Source organism: Vombatus ursinus, unplaced genomic scaffold, assembly GCF_900497805.2.
Source record: "Vombatus ursinus unplaced genomic scaffold, bare-nosed wombat genome assembly UNPS02015175.1, whole genome shotgun sequence".
In the NCBI taxonomy this organism is placed as follows: Eukaryota; Metazoa; Chordata; class Mammalia; order Diprotodontia; family Vombatidae; genus Vombatus; species Vombatus ursinus.
Genome location: NW_020954953.1, coordinates 21058863 through 21077025, shown reverse-complemented (window position 1 = coordinate 21077025; position 18163 = coordinate 21058863). Strand labels below are relative to the sequence as shown.

Here is an 18163-nt window from a genome sequence, read left to right as displayed (position 1 = left end):
GGAATAAGAGAAGAAAGGGGGGGAGATAGAAGGAAGGGCAGATTAGAGGAAAGGGTATTCAGAATGCACACTGTCTTGGGGTTGGGGGAGGGACAAGATGGGGAGAAAATCTGGAATTCAAAATCTTGTGGAAGTGAATGTTGAAAACTAAAAATAAATTAATGAATCTTAAAAGAAAAAGAAAGAAAGAATGATGAACAGGACGGTTCTAGAGAATCCTGGGAAGACATTTATGGTCTGATGCAGAGTGAAGTAAGCAGAACCAGTAGAATAATTTATACAACAATAACAATATTGTAAAGGTAAACAACTTTAAAAGACTTATGACATCTGATCAACATAATGCCCAACCACAATTCCATAGGATTCATTATGAAACATGCTACCCAGCTCCATAGATAGAAGTAATGAACTCAGAGTACAAATTGTGACTATTTTTTTCTGGACATGGCCAATGTGGGAATTTGTTTTGCTCAAATATATGTATTTATAACAAGGATTTTGTCAAATGAGGAAGGGGAGGAGAGAGAGTGAAAGAATACAAATAAAATAAGAGAAAATTAAATTTTAGATTAAAAAATTTTTTTTAAGAATAAGAAAAAAGATATTTTTCTTTATTATACTTCATATAGGAATTTTCTGATATGAATACAGGTGTATACACTTAACTAATGAAAATGTCATCTCATTTCTATTTAAGAGAACTAACTCAGATGTATGTATATCCTCTCTCCCACCTCCACTTAGCCAAACAAAATATCTTTAAGTTCATGAAGAAAAGTTCTTTCAAGCAACTCAAATTACACTTTACAGTCTACCAATGAAGAGTATGTTTTAGAGCAGTGCTTCTTAAACTTCTTCCACTTGCGACCCCTCTTCATGATTTCAGCCTTCATTGGCACTGTGTGGCCTGAGGGCATCCACAGTGCAAAGTGTGCATGCTTTGTGTTCAGAACCAAGGCTACAGTGAAGTTGCCAATGCCACGTGGGCAAGTGCTGCCAGAAACACGTTGGATTAAGTATGCGTTTGATTTTTAATTAATTTTTGGTCATGTACCTTCAGAAACCTTTTACTATTGCCAAATTTTTTGTGACCTCTGTGTATTTACAGTTTAAGAAATGTTATTTTAGAGTAGTAATCAAAGGTGAATATTTAGGTTGCAATGAGCAAATTATGAAACCAATTAAGAAATGCTTTCAATCATTTATTCAGCAGATATTCAGAAATTTTAATGGAATCTTTTGGTTACTAGCATATACATAAATATATATACATATATAAACACATACACACATATATACATACATATACACGTACAAATATATATATACACACATATAAGATCGTATTCTATATACATTATATGCTAGCATATATTATATATCTTAGCACTTACACATATATATATTTCCTGCTAAAAGATAAACAAGGCAGCATCAGAGAAAAGAGATTTAACTAACAATTAGTAAGTCTTTTTTCTCTGAGCAAGAAGTGAACCAGAAACACTACCACAACTCACCATGCATTTGCAAATATTTCTGTACATTATAGTAATATTTTTGAACTACTGTAGTTATTTGTCTCCAACACCCCAAAAATATCAGTTGCATCCTACAGCAAAATATTTTATCATCAAATAAAAGAAAATAAGATGGTTTATTAATTCAAAGAACTAAAGTGAAAATGTGACTAAGTCAAATAATTTAAACATTTTATTATGCCAGGAATACCCAGAAAACTTCAGACAAATCTAAACTTCAAATCTTCCTGTTGCCCACTCTGTGTTTAGCATACTTAATAACTAAAGAAATAGTTAGAGGGGTCCCAATATTACGGGTGAAGGGGAAAAAAAGCAAGCATGAAATGACACAGAAAAAGTCTGAATAATACAAAGCTATCTTTTAGTAAGTTCTATAAATCTGAGTGAAATAGTTCACAAAATTGGACTTATTATGATAAAATAAAGGAATTGGGATAATTTTTACCCAGAGAACAGACAACTAAAGGGATTCACCAAAGGTAATATAAAATACTCAAGGTCCATAAAATCCTATTTTTCAATAATGGCTGTAAGGGATGATGTATGGAAGGGCATGGTTGCCTTTCAAGATAACACTTAAAAAGTTTAGGTGGCTATCAATATTTGTTATGAATTAGTCATTAGTACATTTAACTAAGGCCTTCTTGTTCCTACTCGTTTTCAACTTTTTGACCACAGTGGTATATATCTTATACTTGTATAGTGTCTTGCAAATGACAAAGCATTTCATAATTACAATTTTACCTGATCATCACAATGTTGTGAAGTACCTAGGCCAAGTGTTGTTATTGCTTATTACCATTTGACAGATTAGGAAAGATTCAGGAAATGCAAATGGATTACTAAAGTCTATACAGCTAATAAAGGGAAGAGTTAAGACTCCAATCCATGACTTCTAACTGTCAGTCCAAAGATCTTTTCACTACACCTCACTGCAAATCCACCACTGTAAAAAAAAAAAACAAAAACAAAAACAATAACTTTTAATCTTCCATTGTAAAGGAAAGAACAATAACTTTTAATCAAGAGATGTGGGTTTCAAACATGTCTCTGATACTCATATACCTTTGAACAGGTTAATCTGTTTGTGCCTCAGTTTCCTTATCTATAAAATAAGAGACTTGGACAAGATAGTCAATAAGATGCCTTCTAGTATAAAAATACCATCAGGCTATACTATATTCTAGTACTTTTAACTAGTCCTAAAATTCTCTTTCAAGAAGTACTTTACACTTAAAGTATCCTGTGATTTGGTGAGCAAGTCTGTGTTCAACCTATTATCAATAAGAAGAAAATGAAGAGTTAAGACTTTAAAACACTTAGAAGTTTGCAAAGGCTTAACATTTATTTAATCATCTGATCTTCCAATACTATAAGTGCTTTTATTATCCCTATTTAAGATGGGGAAACAGAAGCAGTAGGGAGAAGTTAAGTGATTTACTAAAGGTCACAGAGCGAGGCAGTGTCTGAGAGAGGATTTGAACTATCCTACTAGCTGCTCCCCAAAGTGTACCCATTCATATAATGCTTTAGGGGTTACAAAGTGCTATTGCTCCATTATCTTAGAAACTTCAACCATAGCTCATTTTCAGAGTTTTCAGACTGGAAGAATCTCCAAGCACACAAAGAAATAAATTCACAGAGAACGTCAGTCAGTTTTTCTCCCTCTTGTGCTAAAAGAACTGGCACTTAAACTAGTTTGGATGTACTCTAGACATAGACAAATTTCTGACAAGAGATTTTTTTAAATGCTGATCAAGAGAGATTATGAAACTACTAGTAGTCTTAAAGATAACACATACTCTCATGATACAATCAAAGAGTAATTTAGCTTCAAAGCAAAAAAATGAACAGCTCTCTCACTCAAGCCCTAGAACCCACACACTGAAATAACCCTCTCCACTGCAGCCTCTTCCTCTGACTGGATGGGCTACTCTCAGAACCTTCATTTAAGAAGGGTATCCAGGCCAGTTACGTGTCATTCTTTCTTCCAGGCTGCATTCCAGATTTTCTCAACCATGCCCCATTCCAGGTACCTTTTTCTTTCCCCCTCTTATTGGAAGATAATTCGTTGAGTAAAGTTAATGGTAGGAGAAATTTTTTTCAGTCCATCAGTGTTATATAATGCTGATTGAAGAGAACAAGAACCAAGAAGAGAGAGATGCTTTGATTATCTAGCTGGAACCTTCAGTAAATTTATTAAATTTCAGGCTGACTGCCAAAAATTAAAAATTCTTCAATTACATATTTTCATTCCAGGGGATGAAACTCAATATTTTATTGCAATTTTCTATTTCTGGGACACAGAAAATTGGAATGGCAAGCAACAATCTAAACTATAAACCAAATGCAAATAAGGATTTAATTTTTTCAAACTCTATCTGAGTAAATCACTAACTTCTAATTTTTATGAGTACATTTTAAGAAAAATAAAAAGTATATTTCCTGAGCTGTACAGCTTAAAAAATTGATAGAAATTCTAGTCACAGAAATGATATTTTATATGCTATCAAATCTAACTAAATATATATGGCTTCCCTAAACTGATGCATTTAATTGCTTGTAAAACCACTGAATTCCTAGTGAGTTGGCAACCATCATGTCATTATTTATTAAAGATATAAGCAAGGTAATGCACTCAGTATCTCTCTCCCTTGGTTGTTTAATTTTGTTCTTTAAAAATTTGTATTTCTCTTTTAGCTTTTCCATCAGTATATATATATTGATAGAGTACAGATGGACTAGGAGTTGGGTCTGGAGTTAAAAAGGAAGAGACTGGCCTAGATTGCTCTCAAGAAATTGCAAATCTCCTTTAACGACATAAAGATTCTTATGAAAGCAAGGTCCATTTTTAATACCATTAAACCATAATTAATAAGGAACTCTCAAGAAGGACAGGAATAAAAGATGCCATCAAGGAATTATATGATAAAAGATAGTCTAGGGGCAACTAGGTGGCACAGTGGATACAGCACCGGCCCTGGCATCAGGAAGACCTGAGTTCAAATCCAGCCTCAGACCAAACACTTGATACTTACTAGCTGTGTGACCCTGGGCAAGTTACTTAATACCAATCGCCTAAAACTAACTAAATAAATAAATAAATAAATAAACAAACAAACAAACAAATAAATAAATAAATAAAGATGGGCCTATCACATGGCAAGGATGAGGAAGCAGAAAACCAGGGTGTTCTGCTGATGCCCTCATAATGGTCAGGAGAGATTGAACAAAGCCTCCAAGACACTGGGTAAACAACACAGAATCACAGACTTTGAGAGCTGAAATGAACGTAAGCACCCATCTAGTCCAAAACATACACAAAAGGCATATCCACTATAACATATCTGAGAAATGGATGGTCGTTTATCCTCTTCTTGAAGATCCCCAAGGAACAGGAAGCTACCATCTCTCAAGACAGCCCATTCCATTTTTGCACAGCTCTGTGAGGAAGTTTTTTCCCCAGATATTACGCTTAAATTTGCTTCTTTGTAACTTCTATCCATTGACCCTGATTCAGCTCTTTGGAGCCACTGAAGAAGTCTTGTCTTTCTTCCACATGATAGTTCTTTAAATACTTGAAAATATCTATCATATTGCCTGAGTTTAATCTTCTCCTGGCTCAACATGCCCAGTTCCTTCAAGAGATCTTCATATGACAAGGACTCAAGGCCCTTTACCATCCAGTATTTCCTCCTAGGAAATTTTCCAACTTCTCTTCCTCAAACTGTGGTACCCAAATCTGAACACAATGCTCAAGATAAAATCTGACAAGGGTAGACTACAAAGAGACTATCATCTCTCCGTTCCTGGAAGCTGTGACTCTCTTAATGCAACTAAAATAAAACTAGAAAAAGAACAAATTAAAAATCTTCAATTAAACAATAAAATAGAAATCCTGAAAATCAAAGAAGAGATGAATAAAATTTAAGAAAAAAATCCATTAAACTAATAAACAAAACTAGGAGCTGGTTTTATGAAAAAACAAACAAAATAAACCATTGGTTAATCTGACTTAAAAAAAAAAAGAAAACCTAATTATCAGTATCAAAAATGAAAAAAAAAAAAGGTTAATACACCACCAATGAAGACAAAATTAAAGAAATTATCTTTTAATTCCTTTTTGGTTTGTTTTTTTTTTTTTTTGGTAAAGTAATTGGGGTTAAGTGATTTGCCCAGAGTCACACAGCTAGTCAGTGTTATGTGTCTGAGGCCAGATTTGAAGTCAGGTCCTCCTGACTCCAGAGCTGGTGCTCTATCTACTGCACCACCTGGCTGCCCCTTAAAGAAATTATTAGGAACTATTTTGTCCAAGAATATGCCAATAAAACCAACAATCTAAATAAAATGGATGAGTATTTACAAAAATTTAAGGTGCACAGATAAAAAAAGAAGAGGAAATAGAATACTTAAATAATCATTTCTTGGAAAAAGAAATTGAACAAGCCATAAATGAATTCCCTCATTTAATTTTCCTCATAAATAACAAGGGCAAATCCAAGCCCAAATGGATTTATAAGCAAATTCTACCAAACATTTAAGGAACAATTAATTCCAATACTATATAAACTTTTTGAAAAAATGGTAAAAGAGGAATCCTACCAAATTCTTTTTTTTTGACACAAATGTGGTTTTGATACCTAAACCAGGGAAAGAAAAAAATAGAGAAAGAAAACTATATACCAATTTCACTAATGAATACTGATGCAAAACTTTTAAACAAAATACTAGCAAGGAAATTATTACCAATACATCACAAAGATCATATACTATGATCAGGCTGGATTTATATCAGGAATACAGGGCAGGTTGAGTATTAGGAAAACTAAAAGCATAAGAGAGAACTCACACAAGGCAAGCACTCACATGGAGGTCAGAAGAAGTAATACAATGACACTCTCAAGATCTCTCTGAAGAACTGTGGAACTGATTGCGAGACATGGGAGATACTGGCATGGAACCACCCAGCATGGTGTGCCTACATCCTTTGATGCTCTATGAGCAAAGCAGGATTGCAGAAGCTCAAAAGAAACGTGAGATGTACAAATTTAGAAACATCTCCACTCAAATGTTCATATGGACTATTTGTACCTGACCTGTGGTAGAGACTTCCAAGCTCATACTGATCTGATTAGCCACAGTTAGACACACTGTACCTTGATCCCAACATAGTGCTGTCATGTTGGTCCTCTTCAAGCACAAAAGACAACAACCAACCAAGTAATATCTATCTAAAACTAAAAGCAAATGTTATCTATAACGGAGATAAACTAGAAGCCTTCCCAATAAGTTCAGAGGTAAAGCAAGGATGTACATTAATACCACAATTATTCAATACTACACTAGAAATCCTAGCTTGAGCGATAAGAAAAGAAAAATAAATTGAAGTTATTCAGGTAATGAGGAAACAAAATATCACTTTTTGCAGATGATATGATAGCATTACTTAAAGAACCCTCAAAATTCAACTAAAAAACTAGTGAAAACAATGAACAACTTTAGTTAAATGGCAGTATATAAAATAAACCCACATAAAATCATTGGCATTCCTATATACTACCAACAAAACTCAGCAGGAAGAGACAAAAGGAGAAATACAATTTAAAATAAATGCAGACAGTACAAAATACTAAAGCATCTACCTCCAAAGATAAACCCAGTAACTATGTAAGGACAATTACAAAACACTTCCACACAAAGACAAATCTAAACAAGTAAAAAAATATTAACTGCTCATGGGTAAACCGAGACAATATAATAAAAATGACAATTCTACCTAAATTAATTTACTTATTCAGTGCCATAGCAATAAAACTAGAAAATAATTATTTTACAGAGCTAGAAAAAACAGTAACAAAATTAATCTGGAAGAACAAAAAGTCAAGAATATCAAAGGAATGGATTAAAAAAAAAAAGCAAAGGAGCCTAGTGGTATTAGATTACAAAAAAAAAAATTACAAAGTTGTAATTATCAAAACAATCTGGTCCTAGATAAGAAGCAGGGTAACTTATCAGTGGAAGAGAAATTAACCAAAGTAATCTAGTATTTGATAAACTCAAACATCCAAGCTTTTGAGGCAAAAATTCGCTATTCCACAAAAACTGCTAGGAAAACTAGAAAGCAGTTTGGCAGAAACTAGGCACAGACCAACATCGCATAGTGTATGTACCCATTTAGACATAAAGAGTGATGTTATAAGCAAATTATGGAAGCATGGAAAAAATTATCTGTCATTTTTGGATAAGGGAACAATTCATGACCAAACAAGAGATAGAGAGAACCATAGGAAGTGAAATGGATCATTTTGATTACATAAAATTACAAAGGTTTTACACAAACAAAAACAACATAGACAAAATCAGAAGGAAAGTAGGAAACTGGTAAAAAAAAATTACATTAAGTTTCTCTGATAGAGGTCTCATTTCTCAAATATATAGGGAACTGAGCCAAATTTAAAACTATGAGCTGTTCCCTAATTTGCAAATACTTGAAGGATGTGAAAAGGCAGTTTTCAGGGGGAAAAAAATCACAGCTATCAATAGTCATATGAAAAAATGCTCTAAATGATTATTGATTAGAGAAATGCAAATTAAAACAACTCTGAGGTACTACCGCACATCCATGAAAGCGTATAACATAAAAGAAAAGGAATATGATAAATGCTGGAGGAGTTGTGGAAAAATAGGGACACAAATGTACTGCTAGAGCTTTGAACTGGCACGACCATTTTAGGGAACAATTTGGAACTATGCCCAAAGGGCTATGAAATTGTGCATACCCTTTGACCCAGCAATACCACTACTAGGTCTATACTCCAAAAGTATCAAGAAAAAGGAAAAGAACCCATATGTACAAAAATATTTATAGCAGCAATTTTTGTGGTGGCAAAGAAGTTGGGAACTGAGGAGATACCTATCAACTGGGAAATGGTTGAACAAGTTGTGACAGATGACTGTGATGGAATACTATTGTTCTGTAAGAAATGATAAAGAGGGGGACAGCTACGTGGCACAGTGGATAGAGTACCAAGCCTGAATTCAGAAGGACCTGAGTTCAAATCTGGTCTCAGACCAAACACTTGACACTTACTAGCTGTGTGACCCTGGGCAAGTCTCTTAACCCCAATTGCCTTAAAAAAACAAAAAGGAAAGAAAGAAAGAAAGAAATGATCAAGAGGATGGTTTCAGAAAAAACTGGGAACTGATGCAAAGTGAAGTGAGCAGAACCATTATTATTACAGGAAGTAACAGCAATATTGTAACAATAATCAATTGTGAAAGACTTAGCTACTCTGACCAGCTACTCTAATCCATGACAATTCCAAAGGACTTATGACGAAAAAACCTATCCCCCTCAAGGAAGAACTGATGAACTCTGAATGCAGACTGAAGCATATTTTTCACTTTCTTTATTTTTCTTGCTTTCTCCCCCCCACACAACCCCCCCGCCCCCCGCCGGCAACATGGCTAATGTGGAAATATGTTTTACCTGACTTCACATATACAATGGGTATCATATTTCTTGCATTCTCAGTATGTGAGGGAGGGGGTGGAAGGAAGGTAAGAGGATCTCAAATTCTTGAAAAATAAATGTTAAAAAAAACCAAAAATTATAAACTTATAAAAGACTTAACTACTCTAATCAATACAATGACCCCCAACAATTCTAAAGAACTCTTGCTGGAAAATGCTATTCACCTCCAGAGAGAGAACCGATGAACTCCAAGTACAGATTGAAACATATTTTCCACTTTATTTTTCTTGCCTTTTTTTCTCACAACATAGCTAATATGTAATGTTTTGCATAACTTCATATAAATTTCTTGCCTTCTCAATAGGCAATGTAGGAGACAGAATTTGATGTAAATATAGATGTAGAGAGAGAATATGAAACTGAAAATTTTTTAAAAAGTAAAAATGAAATAGAAGTCAGTACTGGCAATGTACTAAAATATACTTACAATAGTCAACGTATCTTTCCATTGCAATTTTTGATTTTTCTAAGATTGTGAGGTTTAATGACTTGTACCCACAAAGTATTAATGTAGGCCTGCGCAACATATAGTCCTGCAGACTGCTTGTGGCCCGCCAAAGGATTTCAGGCAGCCCACGAAAAATGTAGAGGATGAAAAAGAAAGTAAATTTGTGACGAGAACTTCGTCTGTGCCCCGCTTACACTAGTCACTACCGTGCCCATCATGTAAGTTGGTGGGTGGGTTCCAACTGCGCATATGTCCCGAGGCAACCAACCATCATCAGTCTGTCTCTAGTATGAGAGGAGTAAGAATAATATCTTTTCTCTGTGTTTTTGGTCGTTACTAAACATAAAAAGTAAAAAAACCTGAAAAATATATGAAACCTTGTGCCACTAAGCAAAGTAATTATTTTAACATTAATGGGATTTCATTATAAATAAAAATCTTAAATAATAAGTATAATTAATTGATACTAATTGAAATGTCCCTTTTTTAATATGATTTCTTTGCAAAATAGTTTAATCATTAATTATACCTTTACTTGGAAAGTGAGCCACTAAAAACCTATCAGTGGCTCAAAGAAATATAGTCTATTTTAATTCTGGCCCCCACCTATTGTCAAGTTGTGCAGATCTGTATTAATGGAAGAATGTCAGTATGAAAGAAGTGGGCTGACATGCTACTTCTATGTTGAAAGTCAGTTTGGTATCTTGTACAGTACTGAATGAATCCCAGAATCTATTTTCCTAGGCTTATTTCATTATTTTGGTTCCACACCCAAACCTCTGGCTCCAAGTGGTGTTGTGTTGCAGTTAACAGTCAACTTTGACCCTTTTGGGTCCTGCCCTGGACCCTGAATGCATCAAAGAATCATATAAGTTGGCAGAGGAGAGGCTAAGTTCAATTTCCCACAAAGGTTATGAAATCCCTCTACAGCATCCCTAAGAAATGATCACCATCCAGCATTCCAATATGTCTAATGATGAGGAACTATTTTTCATGGTAGCCTATTCCACTGTGGATCCTCTCTAAACATTTAAAAAAAAAATTCTTCTTTATACTATTAACTTACCAACCCAAAACTATCACGTAGTTTCTGCTGCACGATTTCAAGAAGGCAAAAGAGATATTTTCTTCCATGTGACTGACATTCAATTATTTGAAAAAAGTTCCCCCTAAATCTTCTCTACCCTCAGTTCCCTCAATGTTCTTAATAATAGATTCTTCAACATCCTAAGAGCCTGACAGTGAGGGAAAAGTTAATAAAGTAAAGGTTAAAAACTTATAAAGAGACTAGTAAAAATAATGTCAACTGGTGCCTAAAAGAAGCAACTCAATATACTACCTTACATATTAGAAAATCCAGGAACATTAGCACAGTATAAGAAAAGCACTTAACATGGAATCAGCTTAATGCTTTAGTCAGTCAACAAACATTTATTAACTGCTTACTATGTTAACCGAAGTTGTCAGCCTTTGGTGACTGAGAAGATAGTGGTGCCCCCAACATTAATTAGAAAATCAGAAAAGTGGGAAGAACTTGGGATAAAGATAATCAATTCAGTTTTTGGACTTTTTGTGTTTAAGATATCTACAGGACATCAAGTTTGAGATGTCCACTAAGCAGTTAGAGACACAAAAATGGAAATCAAAAAAGAGGATAGGGCTGTTAAGTATATCTGAGAATCATAAACCTCTGGGAGTTGAAAAGAGCTAGGAGCTGATGAGAATTTGCCATACAAAATACATAGAGAGAAAAGAAGGAACAGGACAAAGCCTTGAGGGAAACCCATGGTTAAAGGGCATGACCTGGAAGATCCAGCAAAGGACAATGAGGAGCATTCAGGGAAGCAGTAAGAAAACCATGAGAGAGTAGTAACATGAAAACCTAGAGAGAAGAATCAGTGTCAAAGTCTACAGAGAGGTCAAGAAGGCTATTAGATTTGGCAATTACTGAGGCAGTTGTGTGATGCAATGAATAAAGCACTGGGTCCGGAGTAAGGAAAACGTGAGTTGCAATCCAGCTTCAGACACTTACTACCTGTGTGACCCTGGGTAAGTCACTTAACCTTTGACTGCCTCAGTTTCCTCACCTGTAAAATGAGAATAACAAGAGCACCTACCTCACAGGGTTGTTGTGAGGATCAAACAATATTTGCAAAATGCTTAGCACTGTGCCAGGCACATAGTAGGCAGTATATAAATGTCCTGTCCTCCCTAATCAAGAATTCACTGTAGTAGTTTCAGCTAAATGTTTAGGTGGGAAGTCAGGCTGCACAGAGTTAAGAAGAAAAAGAGAAAAAATGAAGTGGAGGCACCAATTGTAGGTCATCTTTTCAAGAAATTTAGCCAACAGAGAGAAGATATATAGGAGGATAGCTAGCAGGGATGGACAGATCGTATTATTTTTTGAGGATAGGAAATACATGGGCATGTTCGTAGGCAGAAGGGAAACAACCAGTACACAAGGAGAGAGTGACAATTCGGAAGTGGTGGAGAACAATTTGCTGGCCTGTGATCCAGCACTCCATCCCCACAGCATAGAATAGGATCACTTGAGCATGTAGAAGGATTAGCTTTGGCAAAGAGAAGGTAACCTCTTCATGTGAGGCAGGGCTAAAGAAGAAGACAGTGGCAGAAGGCATCTCAATGATGTGACATAAGTAAGGGGGAAGAAGGGAGAGCTCTTAAAGAACAGCCTCGATTTTTTCAGTGAAATTTTTGACAAGGTTCTCAGACTAAAGATTGGGGGAAAGGGGGTCTTTGGAAGGTTTAAGGAGTGATGAAAAGTTGTGGAAAAATCATTTTAAGTGGGAAAGTGAATTGATGAGAAAGATATAAAAGGACTGCCTTGCTGCAGTTATGTGGTGAACTAAGCACAGTTTCATAATCGTCTTCAGTTTCCTTCAACATCACAAGAGCAGGAGCAAAGGCAGCAGATGGCAGGAGTAATCCAAGGCCGCAGTTTGGCAGAGTAAGATTTTCAGTAGTGGCAAGGGACACAAGAGAAGACAACAACATAAAGTTCAACTGGCTCTCCAAGTATAGTCAGTGATAGACTAGGAAAGAAATGAAGAGTAGAGGGATCAGAAGTCATGGTCAATCAGTCATTTAATAAGCACATGAACAAAGAATAGAGTTTGAGGTTGCAAGGGAAAGGTAGAGATAACAGATTTTGATCAGATAAAGGAATTTCAGAGTTCATAAATATAAAAAAGGAATACTTATGGGTGATTGCAAGATCAAGGATACTACAATTTCTCTATAGAGCTGTGGTGAAGTGAAGGAGTAGGTCATAGGAAAAGAACTGGAAGGTTAGGGTGATTCAGAGAGTATTGATATGTATGTTAAAGTCCCCTTGTATGAGAAAAAGACTGAGCCAGGCACTGAACTGATTGAAGAAGAAAAGAAAGTATCTTGGAGGTCAAGAGAAAACAGCCACTAAAATTCTGATTGAGTGAAAAATATAAGCTTTTTCTAAAGGGTTTCAGTTACTCTTAGGAGATTAGAGACAGGAAAACGACCTATGCTACAAAAATAATTTTTGTATTTGCACTTGTATTGTACTCTATATCTGCAGCACTTTCAATTGTAACAAAGAACTAGAAATAAAGTGTCTATCAAATGGTGTATCACTGAACAATTACTGTATATGAATGTACTAGAGGTACAGATTCAGAGAAACCTGAGGAGTTATGGATAAAATGGAACAGAATGAAGTAAGTAGAACCAACAGAACTATTCATATAATGACTAAAACATGGTAAGGGAAAACAACTTTGAAAGACTTAAGTATTCTATGACCAATCAGACTGAAGAAGCATAGCTTTCACTTCTTAGTGGACTATAGGTACAGACTGAGACACATTTCCAGACACAATTACTACAATACAAATTTGTTTTGCTTGACTATATTTTTGTTACAAGGAAGGACTTTTATGTGTGTGTGGAGAGATGGGGGTTACAGGAACAGTAAGGAGTACTGAGTATAAAACAAAAAAACGGGGGAGGGAGGGAGAAAAGGACATCAACGAAACCCTTTGAATATAATGAGAGGAGATCTGAGGGAAGTTTAGAGGGGCACACAAACAAGCAGAGGGATACTGGTACTACCACATTAAATTTGAAGTATATTATTTAAAAGGATTGAGCTGTATGTAATAAATTTACAATTTCATGTGTAATCCCCACTTCATGCCTTCTTTGTGGAAGGAAATGTTTATGGTGGTTGATGATTTTCTAGCTCAAAATAAAATTTTCTTTAAATAAATAGATTTGCCTTATTATTTACTTTAATCAAGGTCTAACCTTGAGTCAATGACACCACTGACTCACCTAGATTCTCACAGTGGTTTCTCAGACTTATGATAAACCAGTTTTGTTAAGTTTCATGAACTTAGATATTTAAACTTTTATGAAATCAAGGCTTTTGTCTTCCATAGTAAATTAGTTAATTCTACCCCAAGTCTAAGAAATGACCAACAGGCACATAAACTGTGTCTATAGGAAAATATCATATTATTCAACAAAGGAAAATATCATTTTTTTACTAAGTAATTCTCTACCTTATTAGAAAACAGTAAGCCCCTGCAATGATGAAAACAATGTCAAGGATCAGAGAATCTTAATTAAAAGAGACTTTAAGTCATTTATTCTGACCAACCAATCAATGCAATAACATCGTCTACAACATCCCTGACAGATTTAGTCTGCTTTAATACTTCCAATGAATCAGTGCTGAATTATTTTTAGGGAGGAATATAAAAGGATAGTGGTAGAATACACTTGCTACATGAGAGAGGTACAGTAAGAATACTCAACCTCACTAAAACTTTTCCAGTTAGAATCCAGAAAAACCAGTGGTACTGGGAAACTATTTATTTATAATAGACCCAGTAAAACAAAATCACAACATTCTTTGAATCAAAGGGGTCTGGTTTTAAGTTAAGGGAGGCTCACTCCTACCAAATAAAATTTCTGAATATTTTTTAAAATGAAAAAATAAAACAACTTACTCACCTCACTGTTATGGCCTCTCAAGTTGAAGTTTATTCTCTGAGGAGTGTTTCTATCCCTCCTACAGTGGCTTGAAGTAAATGTCACGCCTACAACTCCTCGACCATTGCCAGTGGCCAACCATCCTTCTTCATAATACCGCCTCCTGCACACTGGCTTCTCTTTCTCACTCTTTGGAACTCTACCCTTCCAGGAGAGGCATAGAATATTTGAATCGCTGCAAAGGACAGGCCCATGTTCCACTGCTGCATACATGCTTTTTAATTAATATTTTTACAAAAAAATTAATGTTTAGTGCAGAAAAATTTAAACCAATTTCTTTTTTGTTGGTTTGATTTGCCTTTTTTTTTCTCCTTTAAATCATAAATACTGACCTGGCACACATCATAGGGTCAGTGTTTTATAAATATCCACCAAATGCATAGTGAAAAATTCCTCTATAAAAGATGATGGCAGTCTGCTAAGAAAAAGTAACACTTAAAAAAAACTTCAGGTTCATTTTTATTTTCGAGTCCTTAGAGTGAGGGTTCACTTATCCTTTGGAGAAACAGCATGATTAAGAAGTGGTGATAAAGAAACAGGTGCGTCTTCTTTTTGCTCAACGTGTTTATCTTTATACAGCCTGAGATTCCAGTTTAGAGTAATACAATTCCAGAGACAAAGGGTTGCAAATGTGTAGATTTCAAGTAACTTAAGGCTTTAAGAATTCCTCTAGTTGGATTTTCTCTTCAGGAGTTCAAATGCAGAAATTGAATATACATACATAATCATCTTTTTTTCTGAGCCACCCTCTGGCATGTTTTCTGAACTAGATGAATTTCTGCTGCTAAAGCTGAAAAAGATTGCATAAAGGGAAAAAAAGGCACACAAACCGTGCAAAACAGACCAGAGCTTGTGCAGGTAGGTGCACACCAGTCCAAATTTAGGAAAGAAAGGGCGTTTCCTCCTCCCTTCAGAACCAGGAAACCCACTGAATCCTATGGCTTTTGGAATTCAAAGCCAGTCCCGCATTCATGGCAGGTCTTTGCTTCCACCTGGAACTTAACATACCCTGAACTGTTAATCACGTTTTTTCGCCTGCTTTCTCACTTCTTGCTGCCATAAAGGCACAAAAAAAGAAAATCCCTCTTTCATTTAGCAGAAATCAGAAATGCTCTAAAGCTTTAATGCAGCAAAAAGCATTTGCCTTGAGTGAATCATAAGTCCTCTCTCTTTTAAAACAGGGCTACACTTCAGTTTTGATTCTTCCCCCACTTCCACCCCCACTTTGAACTCCCCCAGTTATTTTTCCCCTATTCTGCTACGAAGATCACATGCTTTTTCCATCCTGGTATAAAAACAAGTCCCAAAACTAAGCACTTAAGTAATCTCCCACTCATTTACAAGTCTTCTAGGATTCAAGAGAGGAAAATAATTACTTAAAACAAAAGCACACACACAAAGATCAGATTTCCTTTTTTCCACTGTTGCCCTGATGATGTCTCATAGCTTCTCCGATGAATTCTTTTCAGCTCAAATTCAGAAATGGTGCTTCAAATGCCACACTTGTAGACCAGTAAAAAGGAAACTTACTGTTTGGTTTCTCTTCATCTCTGCTTTTTAATTATTGGTTTAGATTACAATTTTAAGATATTTATCCTATAGATGCAGGAAGAGAAAGGGGAAATAAAATATATTTTCACAAATACTTTTAACAAAAAGAAAAAAAGAGCAAATAAATCAGTTCAATGTCCAAATTTGTTCCATCACTCTTGAATTTACTTTCTTCCAGTCATAACCACAAAGTAGTGGTCAATAGTCAGTCCAGGAAATAAAAAAAGAGTTCAATTCATTGAACCCACCGAAAAAACAAAGTGCAAAGCACACCACATGATCATTCTCATGGTACTAAAATACAGATTTCCCCCACCTCAACCCTGTCAACTGTCTCATTTAGCGCATTCTTTTAACTGTAGAGGTATTTCTGGGACTTGATCTGCACAGGATTTTTTTTTCCTCTTTTTGCAAACTTTCTTCACCCGTGAAGACCATATGGAAAGTTGACCTTTAGTAATGTGTTTTTCTCCCTGGACTCCTGAGCCCAGTGTTGCAAAGTTGTCCCATCTGATTCTTAAATTTATTTTCATCAGCTGTAAAGCTTTTGAGAGGGGGCCAAAGTGAGTGCATATATTACTGTAAATGTGTGTGTATGTATATATCCTTATGTAGATATATATGTCTAGCTGTACGTAGTATTAAATATACATACGCGCACACAAACAAAGACACACACACTTTCTCAGCCTGCCACTTTAAGTTGCCTCTGCTATTCCAGTAAGTTGCCATGAAGAGTTAAGTCATTGAAGAATCCATACTAGTCACCACAGCTTTCAGTCCCAGGCTCCTTCCAAATCTGTGAAAAGAAAATGCAGACAAAAAGGTTATAGTTTCTTAAAATACCGAAAAATAAAAACTACTGAAAAACAGAAACTGTAACTACATGTTAGTAATGCCAGAATGAGTCCTATACTTATACCTACTTACATAGTTAATAAAGAGCTATCAATTAAATGGGTAACAATTAAATAGGTTAAAAGGAGATAAGAAGAAAACAGATTAGAAACTATACTAGGAGCAAAAAGGCAGTCTTTCAACAAATTTGCCAATGGCTGACTAGATCTGAATTAAATTATTTCCCCGTTACATTTTTTTTTATTCTAAGTCTTAAATATTATTCCTCTCTCTCTGGAATTCCACTTCCAAATTTTGCTCACTCTCAAATCCAAATTGTTTTTAACAAGTATATCTATGGTTCTAGGCTCAAATCTATACTGTTTACTCAGGGATTCCAATCACTATCATATAAAGAAAAGTTTATGAATAATTTTTCTGAGTTACTGTCACTCAGGTGAGTCACGTTGGGTTTGTGGATAAAAAAACAACTTGAAAGTATGCATATATCAAAATACTAAATGAAATTCTCTCAAAGAATATGTGCATACGGAAAAGAAAAAACCTACAAAACTAAAATTCACGCTTTGGTATATTCTCCTATGGTACTAAAGCCACCAAACATTACCACTGGTTTGTTGAGAATTTATGACAAGATGGGCAAGGGGATAGGGTGGCAGGAGAGGATAAGGAAGTTACTCTTAGAGAGGTAGGTAGGGGTTAAGGAATAGAAGGCAACGTAGCCAGTAAAAGTAAAGCAGAGGAGTGAGGAGTGATAGGGCAAATAGGGTGAGAAGGATAGTGAGGAAAAACAGGAAGGAGGAAAACACACAAGTAACTGTGGCTTAGAATGCGAATAGGAGAAATTCACACATAAAACAGAAACAGATAGTACATTAGGAATCAACAATATGTTGCTTTCAGGAAACAAAAATGAGAGATATACACAAAGATAAAATACAGGGCAGAAGTAGTATTTAGTATGTAAAAAAAATTGGTAGAGTAATCTGTGAGGGACTGTCTGATGCTAGCTGCTGCCAAGTGGAGATTGTGCCAACACGGGACGGGAACTGGGTATTGGGAAGTGACCGGAGCTCTTGCTCCCGAGGCAGAGGCGGTGCTGGGCGGAGTTGTGGCGTACTGGGATGGGTTTGGAGAGGTAACCGGAGCTCATGCTCCGGAGACTGGAGCGGTGCTGGA

At 35.5% G+C, this 18163-nt stretch overlaps 1 protein-coding gene across 3 annotated transcripts in view; it reads right to left on the bottom strand.

The window, feature by feature from the left end:
• LOC114031491 (tubby-related protein 4) overlaps nucleotides 1-18163 on the bottom strand; it is a 266210-nt gene that overhangs the window by 179175 nt on the left and 68872 nt on the right. For all 3 annotated transcript variants that reach the window (XM_027846585.1, XM_027846587.1, XM_027846586.1), the window contains one exon: nucleotides 14537-16925. In XM_027846585.1, the coding sequence (XP_027702386.1) occupies nucleotides 14537-14788 (252 nt within the window). In that variant the 5' untranslated portion in view covers nucleotides 14789-16925. The remainder of the gene's footprint in view (nucleotides 1-14536; nucleotides 16926-18163) is intronic.